At 33.2% G+C, this 13,270-nt stretch overlaps 1 protein-coding gene across 5 annotated transcripts in view; it reads right to left on the bottom strand.

Moving 5' to 3' along the window:
- LOC143052734 (parathyroid hormone/parathyroid hormone-related peptide receptor-like) overlaps positions 1-13,270 on the bottom strand; it is a 77,137-nt gene that overhangs the window by 33,910 nt on the left and 29,957 nt on the right. For 4 of the 5 annotated variants that reach the window (XM_076225837.1, XM_076225841.1, XM_076225840.1 and 1 more), the window contains exon 4: positions 6,364-6,474. In XM_076225837.1, the coding sequence (XP_076081952.1) occupies positions 6,364-6,474 (111 nt within the window). Of the gene's footprint in view, positions 1-6,168; positions 6,225-6,363; positions 6,475-13,270 lie in introns of those variants that run through there. The other variant, XM_076225842.1, reaches the window with a different exon arrangement.

Raw genomic sequence — 13,270 nt, 5'->3', positions numbered from 1 at the left:
ACGACGGACGACGGACGCCAAGTGATGAGAAAAGCTCACTTGGCCCTTTGGGCCAGGTGAGCTAAAAATCAAATTTATAGAAAATCAAAAGTCATAAATATCTGAAAGAGGGACGAAAGATAACCAAAGGGACAGTCAACTCATAAATCTAAAACAAACTGACAACGCCATGGCTAAAAATGGAAAAGACAAACAAACAACAGCACACATGACACAACATAGAAAACTAAAGAATAAACAACACGAACCCCACCAAAAAACTAGGGGTTATCTCAGGTGTTCCGGAAGGGTAAGCAGATCCTGCTCCACATGCGGCACCCGTCGTGTTGCTTATGTGATAACAAATCCGGTAAATAGTCTAATTTGGTAGATCACATTCATGAAAGGGAAGGGGATTGTAGTTTCGACGAAAAGAACATATCCGATATCATTTGTGAAACGGTTATTCCATAACGGTCAACCAACTCGTAATGGCGTCCGTAAAATTTACGAAGGGATGATTTCAACTTCACCATTTGTGTTGTAGCAGAAAACTCAACCCTTTTTGCATTTTTCACATTATTTCATTTTTACAAGGTGTTTCGGATATTTTTTATTTAAGTTAGTGTCTTAAAAAGTTGACTTTAAATTAAAATATCATGTCAAGCGATTCCCTATTTGTATTTAGACTATCTATATGAATCCGGCATTATTGCGCTGAATCATGTTGGTAAAGGTGGGTCAACGAGAAAGAATGAAAGAAATTCTAAAGTGTCACGGTGCTTTTTCTGGAATATAATTTAATACACCGTTTTCTACATAAGAAATTTTCTGTACAAAGTCATGTCTGATGTGTTTGAGTTTTTGATTTTGTCCTTTTATTAGGAACTTTCTGTTTTAAATTTTATCGGAGTTCAGTATTTTTGTGATTTTACTTTTTTCCTTTTAGAAAAAATAATATTATTCCTATTTATTTTTATAAAAGAGGGACGAAAGATACCAAAGGGACAGTCAAACTCAAAAATCTAAAACAAACTGACAACGCCATGGCTAAAAATGAAAAAGACAAACAAACAACTGCACACACGACACAACATAGAAAACTTAAGAATAAACAACACGAACCCCACCACCTACTCATCACATTTTTATTATGAATTACGCGGGAAAACTGTGTGTATATGTTTGACCAGTTACTTCCTGTTCCTTAGTATAAAAATAAACATCCTTCATAACTCCATAAGTAGAATTTCGGAAAAAGCCATCAGCTCTCAGATTCAATACATGAAGCACGAAATTACATAGTGCAAATGAATTTAATTTTTTGGAAGAAGTTGTCGATACAAACGGCGAAACGAAAGTAAAAAGGTCAAAATAAGACGATTGAAGTATTCTTTTTTTTATAAGATAAACATCTGCCTTTAAATATTACCGCACCAGAAACAGGATGTATAGAGAAGAAAGAAAACAATTGAAACAAATGTGTCGGTGCGTTGTTTATTAAACGTTATAGATGTTTACTAAAATAAATCTATGAATGTCTAATAAATGACGGTAATAAAACACAAGATACGAGATAACTGTTCATTTTAAAATGATTTCAATCAAACCGGGAGTGTTAACTAGTATTGCGATATTTTATACGTTGAATTGATTTAGAGGTTACACATTAAGTTGTTTTAAACGTTTAATGTTTTTTACAACATAATTTATTGAATTTTCTTTTTGGACCATCTATATTTACTTTCAAAGCATATGTAAAGGTTTCGAAACTAACTGATAATGACTATGTATACAATTTAATAAACGTTAAAAGTATATATGCAGGTGCTTAATTCAAAACACATGGTAAATTCATCTGTGGAAATGACAAAATGGTCAGAATCATAATGAATGGAAATGTGATTGTTAACATTTTTGTTAGATTGATTTCAAGGCGTATAATGCATTGATAAAGAAGTTAGTTTAATGTGATATTTTTTCTTATCATTGGTGTTTGAAAATCTGACTAAATTAAAAAAAAATATTGCATGCATTTATTAATGATATTTAGTCAGTTTTGCCTACAATGTAATTTAAATTTTTGGAACAATTGAGAAAAATCTTGTAACAGTCTCCCCCTTTTTTTCCCAAAACAATATCAAATTATTTGTTTAAATTATTGCGACTATAACCACGTCGCATTTTCTGAAATAATAAAAACATCGCAATAATCTCTGAATTTACAATTTTCACAACCAAAAAGTTAACAATGAAGAGACTGTCCACAATACAATAACATAGATGCAATGCCTGCTTTTATAATTTAAATATATAGAAAATCTGTTTTTACATATAAGTAGCAGTAACACTTGCAAGAATGTATTGTTTGTAAATAACACGAGTTAGATAGCAGAGGCTTATCCTTGGTGTTTATAAACAGGATGTTACGGTCTTATTTACAACTTTCACGAACAACAGCTAAACAACAAAAAAGACTGTCCACAAAAAAATAACATAGGTGTAATGCCTTCTTTAATAATTGAAACATAATAGAAAATCATTCTGTAAATTATAGTAACAGTAACACATGCAAGAATGTCATTTTTGTAAATAACACGAGTTAGATAGCGGAGACGGTAGAAGTGGACACATTAATCATGTGTTAATGTTATATCGACTTTTGAAGTGAAACCCTCTCGATGATTCTTATTTCTAATTACAGTCTACGGCTGATTAAGATAGGACTTTTTACAGTGTCAATCAGTTTTGAAATCGTAAGAATGTAAATTAACTCATCATAGATACCAGGATTAAAAAATTATTTTTACGCCATACGCGCGTTTCGTCTACAAAAGACTTATCAGTGGCAATCAAATTAAAAAAAAATTAAAAGACAAAATAAAGTACGAAGTTGAACAGCATTGAGGACCAACAATTCCTAAAAGTTCTTATAGATGTGTTAATATATCTATAATGGCTTTTACTATGTTTCTGTAACAATTATCACAACGCCTGACTTGGATGCATCTTGAACTTTCTAATATTGAATTTTAAAAACGTTTTTATTTTATCAAATGAGTGTCCTTGTTAATGACAGATCCGATATATCCATTAATATTAGTCTCAAATTATTACATTTTAATTGGTTTTAACATGATTTTTGGATCTGACATTTACTAATTAATGTCACCTTTGAATCCTGAGACGGTTGAGAAACTTTTTTGAGAGATACCTTACATGGTCTTATATCTTGTTTAAGTCATGCATCTGGTTGTTTCCTCGCATTATATATTTGCTTTAGTTTTATAACCCACACTTTAAAGATGATTTAAACAGCAGGATATTACATTTTTATATCATTTTATATATATTTATGTGAGTTTTCCTTAATCACAAACAAAATTGATTGTGGCTAAGAAAACAATTAAAGTTTTTTTTTAAGATTATTTAAAATTTTCTATTAGTTACATGGTGTACATTTAACATGAACCAATAAACGTATAATATATATATGTTTATAATATTCTTGTATATATATATAAAAGAAGATGTCGTATGATTACCAAAAAACGAGATAACTAAAAGGTTATATTAAAATTAATGCTAACGTGGCCAAAACAAGTTGATGTTAACAGGGAATCAATAGATCTCCAATCACAGGGTAGTATTGAATGGTTAAACAGAAATATTCATAACATTTAAAAATGAAGATGTGGTATAATTTCCAATGAGACAAAAGAGACCAAAATGACACAAAAATTAACATCTATAGGTCACCGTACGGCCGTCAACAATGAGCAAAGTCCATACCTCATAGTCAGTTATAAAAGGCCCCGAAATAACAATGTAAAACAATTCAAACGAGAAAACTAACGGCATAATTTATGTACAAAAACATGACACATTTTTGGGAAGGGGCCAGCTGAAGCCCGCCACTATCTGCGGAATTTGCTCGCTGTATTGAAGATTTATTGGTGACATTTGCCTGCTTTCTGTTCTATGGTTGGGTTGTTGTCTCGTTCACATTCTCCACAATTTTACGAACACCATTTTGCTTTCAATTTGGTTGTTCCGTACAGGTAGTAAAATGTTACTGAATTACAGATTACATGTACCAAGGATATTTTCAACTTGCTGTAATGGGAGTTTAAATTTATTTTTACCAATTGCGACAAAACAAATTTCTTATCATCAATTTGGTACTTGTTGAATAAAGGACTGCATGAGATGACAGATTAGACAAGTTTATCCCCAGTGTATGTTGAGTTACTGTTGCTCAACAGTTTCATAATATGTTGAAATATATTTTCCCTATTTGTACATTTATCCACGGTGCTGTTGTCTGTCAGTCCTTACTTTTGATTGCCCTGTAGGTAACTTCTCTCTCATTTTCATATTATAACAACAAAACCTTAGTTATCTTTAGTTCATTCATTTTATTGTATGCAAGTCAGCAGAATTCAATATATAAATATATATTTATATCTTTTACAGGATATATAAATCCTTTGTTATAATCTATCTCTATTAACTGTCTGATATATAATAAAATACTCAAAATAATGATTATTTATTGTGAAAAATGACTTAAAAAGCATATTTTTATGAAGAAAGATATTAAAATGTCATAATTTCATTAAGGAGTGTAATTGATGTAAATAAAATTATGCAATGGAATCCTGCACTATATCAAACAAAGGCATATCTACTGCCAAACCTTGGTTTATTACAAAATTTGTATAAGAATGCACCGCATATTGAAACCAAAGTCATCAAATTTGCTTATAAACTATTTGTTGTACAATTCTTTAATGTGATGTATCGTAAATCTGGTTTTTAATATCATAAACGGTACCAATTTTCTGCACCAGATATGCATTTCGACAATTAAGATCTCTTCAGTGATGCTCGAGGCCAAACTATTTGAAAATTCAAAGCTTATAAAAAAAATATGGAAAGCTATAAACCCAAAAGGACAAAAAAGTGCAACCAAAGCCAAGTAGGTAATCATGCCTTTGCATGGTTTCTAAATGTACAAATGTATCTTCTAGTAGGGTAGCTGTTACATGTAACCACCTGGAGCTTATTAGTTCAAAGTGATTTCTAAATGTATTGGATCAAATTGTACTAGAGGGTTTAAAAACAAATACAGAACTCCAAGTGACCCCGAACACCTTACACAATCAAATGCTGGACGATATCAACCACCAAAAAGAAAGGAGAACAACGCTCCTATGCTTGACTTCGTACCAGCATTGAGGTGCGCAACTTTCTTTTTTCTGACTCCACACACGTGAAGTGCGAAATATTAAATCTGCCACTGTCAGTTCTAATTTGCTTGTATTTAAGATAATATAACCAGATGCAGATCGTTTTTGTTAAATTGATGTAAGTCATTCCGTATTAATACAACTTTTACTGCAACTTCAAAGTGAGAAAAGCCTGATAATCTTTACTTTCTATGTAGCATGGCTTTTATTAACATTAGTACATTATCATAAGTCATAATGTTAGAGTTGGTATATAAAAACAAACATTGAAGCAGAAGAAAACAAAAAAATGCATTGGAGATTAAACATTTTCCTCTGAAGTCATTACCAATATCCAACAAAAACATAAACTATCCTAATTAGTAGGAAAGGTTAATGTTCACTGAATATAATACATCAATTTCAATGTAGGTAAATACAATATCGAAATCCCTCAATTAAATGATTACTTTTTGAACAACATAAATAATCAAAACGAATTAATCTGCATTATGTTTGCTTTGAGTTAAAGACAACAAAGTATACAGAAACTTATCATAGGTGCATATGCATTGTATACAAATTGCTTTATAATGAACAGACAATACTTGGAACTTTGGTTTTGACTTTTATGTATTTTTACCTAAATCCAACAGTTTAGGTGCATACATATAGTTGAAGTATTAAAGCAATGAACGTCAAAACAAATGTAGTTCAAGTAAGGTGTACTTATTATACCTGCATGAATTTTCTAGAGTAATTAGTCCTGACTTCTAGGAAATAGTTTTCTAATGGGGCGGTATATATGTTTCTGTCAAATCTAACAATAAAATTGTTGATAATCACCATGAACAGCTCACCGTTTGGTAGTAAACTGTACATATAACTTGTGCATGGCTGTATATTTAGGGAACCAGCTTAAGTGGGTGGCCAACACATTATACTATCAAATACTTACCGTTTGGTAGTAAACTGTACATATAACTTGGGCAAGTCTGTATACTTAAGGAACCAGCTTCAATGGGTGACCAACACATTATACCATCAAACACTTACCGTTGGTAGTAAACTGTACATATAACTTGGGCATGACTGTTTACTTAGGGAACCAGTTTCAGTGGGTGGACAACACATTATACCATCAAACACTTACCGTCTGGTAGTAAACTGTACATATAACTTGGGCAAGGCTGTATACTTAGGGAACCAGCTTCAGTGGGTGGCCAACACATCATCCCATCAAATACTTGATTACAGTAGCTATCTATGAAATAAAGAAAAAAATACCAAGTTATCGTTCAATACTATATGTCGTTTTGTTAATTCATGGAAGTATCATATTGTCAATAAAAATACTTCCATGGTTAATCTAACAGGCGACTTGTGTACGAGCGGAATAGTGTTGATTTGTAAATGTTATGGCAAGCCGTTCTCGTCAAAACTATGTTTAAACCATTTTTCGAGAAATTTACACACTGAGAATTACAAAAAAACACACTGAGATTTAAAAACTTCAAAACACACACTGAGAATTAAAAATTACACACTGAGAATTAAAAATTACACACTGAGAATTAAAAATTACACACTGAGATTTCATAAAGACGCACTGAGATTACAAAAATGAAAAACACACACTGAGAATTGAAAATTACACACTGAGAATTGAAAATTACACGGTAAGTATTTGATAGTATAATGTGTTGGCCACCCACTTAAGCTGGTTCCCTAAAGTATTTTTAATTTGATGAATACAAATGCACCATTGTTTACTTTCGGACATACGAAGCTAGGGTAAAATACTATATTGTATATCAGCAGTCGGTCGTATTATTTAGTCATTAGAACAAATAATTTACAATGACAAGATAAAAAGGGATACATGTTTAAATTTTCATTTTCTCGTATAGGTTTAGTTTCAACGACTTAAAAAAACGATTGAGATACTGGAGCTAAATATATTACACAATGGCATTTTTAGGTGTGTTTATCGGTGAAATAAACAGGGATATGGCATCCAAATTTGTATGGAAATATAGTCCGTAAAGTTACTGTTGTTCTGTTTCACTACTAATGCGGGTTAGGGGAAGGTTGAGTGCTGAATCATTTGGTCATGTTGCTTGATTGTTTATTTTTAAACTGATTACATACATTTTGTAGTATGGATTGTATTCATTCGTGAAGTTCGTACAGTGAGCAGTAGTTTAGTTTAAACATATTTATTTATATTGGACTGGGAAACAAGTTTTTATAAAATCTTCAAGGGTAAATTTGAGAATTGAAATGGTGAATGTGTCAAAGAGACAACAACCGGACAATAGAGCAGGCGACAGCTGAATGCCGCTAATGGTAACTTTTACGTGCAAGAGATATTACTCTCTCTTTTTAACGCAGGTCAGCCATGTATCGTCCTTTTCCAACGGGCTATCATCGTTTCCCAAGACCATAATCGCTAATAGAGTCAAGGAATTGCAAATTTTGATAATCGTAGTACGATCGTGAAGATCGCAGTAAGGTCGTATCGTGGTCGTGGTGAGGTCTTCAAGATCGCGATGAACGTGGCAAACTTTGAACATGTTCAAAACAATTATGGTGCGGTCGTGGCGAAATCAGGTCGTAGTAGAAGCGTAGTGAGAGCGCACTAAGATCGTAGTAAGATCGCAAAGGTCGCTGTACCATCGCAGTGAGAGCGTGATTCTATTCGGAGAACTGCGCAACGATCTCATTGCGACGTTATTACGACCTCACTACGATCATCACGTTCTCACCGCGACCAAACTACGCTTCCACTACGACTATACCACGCTGTTCACGACCATGGTACGAGACAAACACACCTTTGCCGTCCTCATCACGCTCTTCTTACGACCTGACTACGTTCATACTACGATCATTATTCTCATTGTTATTTTCCCATAAAATATATTAATTCTCTCCAGGTTTTGTTTGTCTGTATGTAATTGGGACTTCGTGTCCATTTTCTCTAACGGCTCAACCATGCTTCTTGTTTTTATATAGATTAGACCGTTGGGTTTCCCGTTTGAATGGTTTTACACTAGTAATTTTTTGGGCCTTTTATATCTTGCTGTTCGGTGTAAGCCAAGGCTCCGTGTTGAAGGTCGTATCTTGACCTATAATTGTTACTTTTAAAATTTGTTACTTGGATTGAGAGTTGTCTCATTGGCACTCATACCACATCTTCCTATATCTATTCACACATCTGTTTCATATCTGCTATCGTTTACTAAAATATCGTCATTTCAGCTTTATGGACCAGCAATAGGTTGTAATTTAGGTCGGATTGGTCGGTCCGACATCTCTACTTAATCAAGATTCGTTACTATCAGAGCTCCATCTGCCTCTACATCAACCCTAACACCATGCCCACGTGTTCTAGTAGATTTTGGTGGCATGACTGTATTTGTTTCGAGAAATCTACGTATTAATCAGAAATAGAACTAAAGGAATGATACTGTATTGATATGGAAAACGATGTTGACGTTATTGCTGAGAACGTAGTAAGATCGCGGTTTGTACGTAGTGTAATCGTGGTAAGAACGTGCTATAATCGCAGTAGAAGCTTGGTAAGATCGTGTTGCAATCGGATAACTCGTGGTATGGTCGTAATGAGAACGTGATGAGCGTAGAAAGATCTTGATAAGCGTAGTAAGGTCGCAGAATAAACGCGATGAGAACGTTTTATAATCGTAGCGGGATCGTTGTAGAAGCTTAAGAGTAATGAGGACGTAGTAGCATCGTGACAGCAACGAAAATTTGCATTTTCATGCTGCTCATACCGCGACCTCACCACGATCTGAATTTAATTTAGATCGCGGTGATCGTGGTGCGATCGTGGTCTAGTGGGACTGGGGCTTAAGGAAATCAATTCAACGCTATATTACGATAATAGTTAATATTATTTTAATCGGTACTATAATTGTGCCAATAAATGATTAAAACATGACCAAATATGTTTTACCAGACAGGTATCAATACCCATGATACTACATACTATGGATTGTTTTATTTGAAATTGCAAATTGTCATGCATTCCTAAGATTAATAATGACGTATTTACTTTAATCCGTTAGGTGTGTACTGATTGGTATTTAGTCTTATATCTAGAGTTAAGTAACTTCGAGTACGGTTATATCGGTACATATTTGTTTGTGTGAATTTTATGGTGTTCCATGTTGTTTATGTTACGTGCTCATTTTATGAGTAAATCCCTTGTGTACTGTTGTGTTCTAGTGTTGTGCTACAATAAGACTGTCATATGATAGTGGGAGTTGTTGTTTGCTTGCAAACAATGTTACAGTGTAACTCCGCCACAAGTGTGAATATTAACGATTTATTCGTCGATTGGTTATTGTATTGTCAATTCGTCATGAAATAAAAGACTGATCAATAACGCCCGAACAAAAAAGTTTAAAAGGCAAAAAAAAAACAAAGCACGAATTTCAAGAGCATTGAAAAATTCCGATCAGTTTTGCCAAAAACAGCTTAGGTATAAAAAAAAGAAGATGTGGTATGATTGCCAATGAGACACATCTATCCACAAAAGACCAAAATGAAACAGACATTAACAACTGTAGGTCACCGTACGGCCTTCAACAATGAGCAAAGCCCATACCGCATAAGTCAGCTATAATAGGCCCCGATAAGACAATGTAAAACAATTCAAACGAGAAAACTAACGGCCTTAGGTAATCTATTCATTGGTTAAAATAGTATAAGTATTAAGACAAAAAAATGTTGTTTACAATTTATTTACACTTATGATCACATTGATATCAATTATATTTCATGTCAACACATGCTTACTCCTTAGCTGATGATACCGTCGGGTAGAAACTCTCCATCAGAGGTGTCATCAATCCAGTGGTTGTATATCAACTCAACATAGATACCGGAATTAAAAGTCGGTACGCAATACGCTAATGTTAATAATGGGAAATCGGAAAACATCACCAAATTGCGCAAACATATATACATGTAAACAGTAAAAACCATTTACATCAAAACAAAAAACACTCATATTTAAAGTTTTCAACAAAATATGAGAAGTAATTGTTAATATAGCCATTGGGTAGTTTTTAAAATGATAACAAAACAGTACCCGAGTCCGAGGTAAACGAACAACATCCTTTAAAAACACCTGTCGTCACCCACATATTGTTTTGATTTTTTAATTACTGTTTCTAGCTTCGATCATCTCATTGATATGTCAATGCAGTAAGATCATTTTTGTACTTTAATCTACAAATTCTTGAAAAACCTTTGGAAAGTAATAATAGTAATCGATGAATGATAAGACAAAGACAGTAAATGTCTAGTCTGATTGTAACGCTAATAAATCATACGAGCGGGAGACACAATAAGATTATCAAAGCAAAGATAACATGAACTGTTTTGTTGGAGAGAGATCAGAAGCTTTTCCGGGATTTAATATGCTGATATCTTGTACCATTTTATATGCGAAAATGACGTTATCAGGGTTTAATATGCTGATATAGATAAATAAAATAAATTTTGATGTACCACTTTCACATTCGAATGCAATTTCATTTTGCTTTATGGCTCATAAAAACAGTAGCATTTATTTAACTTCTTTAAACTTAAGAAAATAGTCATAAAACTGATAAATTAACAAGTCGTGATTCTCGAAATACTTTTTCTAACGTAGGAAAAAAATCAGTAATTATTTTTTTTTCCTCCAACCGAGAAAGCAATTACACTCTTGATATGCAATTAAAGATTATCATTCTTTTCTAATAACTGTGTCACATATAATTAACTGTGTTACTGATTAATGGTAGGCCAGGCAGTAGAACATCTCAAATAGTTCAATTAAAACAGTCTTCTAGAACATATAAAAAACGAAACACAAACTAGTATCTCAATTGTTTGTAAAACAATTGAAAGGTCTTTCCTGTAAAAGTGATGTTTTCGTATTGTACTTTGTACGACCTTTCGTTTGATATACGACAAGCACACCTTCTGAAACTTTTCGCTTTTTACACTTAATGACCTCATCCGTCTACATTTTTGAGATCGGAATTATGATATATGGAACAGAGTAGATGAGCTTTCGTTTGATATGCGACAACACCATGTTCTTGAAAGTTTGATTTTTGCACTTAATAACTCTATCCAACAAATTTTTGGAGGTCGGGAATTTGATATTTCAAATGTACACATCATGACCTTTCATTTGATATACAACAACCCTACCTTAAAAGAACATTTATTTTTTGCACTCAATGACCACATCCAACCCATTTTTGGGAGACGTCAATTAGAAATTTGAAATGTACGCTTTATGTTCTTTCATTTGATATGCGACACCTTACCATCTGAGAAATTTGAATGTTTGCACTAAATGACCCCACCCGTCCCCCTGGGATGAAAAGGGGGTTTAAAAATTTCATTTTTAAGTAGAGTACATTTAGACCTTCAATTTGATATATCAGATGACCCCATTTGACAAAGTGCAAAAAATGATGCAATATCAACTATATAAATAGAAGTTATGAAACTTACAAAGTCAATGCAAAACTTGAAAATTTCAAATTGAATTTTTGGCGTTTTTTTCCATGGAATATTTTTGGTATTTGGTCAAACATATAACTATATTAACCTCTTCAATTTCTAAACATTTTAAGTGGTAAGCTGTTGTTGATTCAGAAATACATGCCGCCGCTCGCAAAATTTCAAACTGGATTATCTCTAAAACGACAATAGATATCTCAAATCTGTTAAAGGGTAAATGATCTACAGTTAAAGGACAACATCATAGAAAAAGAATTTGGACAATTTCAAAGTTCACCAAGGTCACAATTAATCATCAAATATATGATGCAATACCAAACTTCAGAACCGGAAGTCGTAGAGATATGGGACTATCACCATTCAACTCAGGACCACTTGACCTTTCAAATATCACAAGGTCAAGGTCATAGTATAATGTGAAGGTCAAGGTGAAATTTCATCATGACCTGACATTGACCTCAAATTGAAGGTCTTGAATTACTGATCATCTTTGCAGTTTATAGTAGGTTGACATCTGTTACCTTTAAAAAGATATACACACAATACTATACTTTTAAGAATCATCCCGTCGTACTTTTTGAACAGACAGTCGGACTATTTTGAGCTCAGTGTATAAAATGTAGAGCTCATCGAGAGGAACATTTTATACGCTGTAAGTATGCAGCAAACTCTTATCGTTTTCTTAATATGCAAGCTTGAAATTGCAGCGTAATTTTTTTTTGCACTTGGTGACCTTTGACCTTGGGTGCAAATTAAAGGTCACATGAACGTAAGATTATTGGTGTAGGTCCCAAGTCTTTACGACTTCAGGTTCTCGAGATACAATTTTTCAAAAATTGGGTATATTTTTTCAAGGGAAATAACTCCTTATAAGGGTTAACAACAAAATGATTGTATATGTTCATTATCATTGCCATCTGGTCTTGTACATGTTGCCGTTTTCAAATCAATTCTATCTTGAATACTTTTTGAGAAAAATGTAAAAGAAAGAAATTGCTTATAGGGGACGTAACTCTCATAGGGAATAATGAAATCCTTAGCAGCCTCATATGGTAACACATCATGATGAGATCTAACTGTTGTCCAAATAAGGTCATGATATCTTCAAAAACAACGAGGGGGGGCCATGTCGAAAAAAACCAATAAAAGGGAGATAACTTCTAAAGGGGATGATGAAATCCTACACAGCCTCATCTGGTAATACTTCATGATGAGGTCTACCGATGGTCCATATTTGGTCTTGATAACTCCAATAGAAACGAGGGGAGGCCATGTCAAAGAAATGCTGGATGAAAAAAAAAAAAAAAACAGGAGAAAAACAATAAGGTCTTTCCTCGCGGAGAGGAAAGACCTTAAATAGGTTAATAAAAGACACTTTCTATTAAATTATGTTCTGTGATTTACGGTTTACAATATCCTTATAACATTAAAAACCATGGCAAAAAAATATTTAAAAATCGTATGAACTTGAACTTGCAATCTTAAAAAGTGTTGGCATTTCCGTTAAC

This window comes from Mytilus galloprovincialis, chromosome 11 (genome assembly GCF_965363235.1).
Source record: "Mytilus galloprovincialis chromosome 11, xbMytGall1.hap1.1, whole genome shotgun sequence".
NCBI classification, from domain to species: domain Eukaryota; kingdom Metazoa; phylum Mollusca; class Bivalvia; order Mytilida; family Mytilidae; genus Mytilus; species Mytilus galloprovincialis.
Note: the sequence above shows the minus strand (reverse complement) of the source record. Positions and strands in the feature narration are given on the sequence as shown.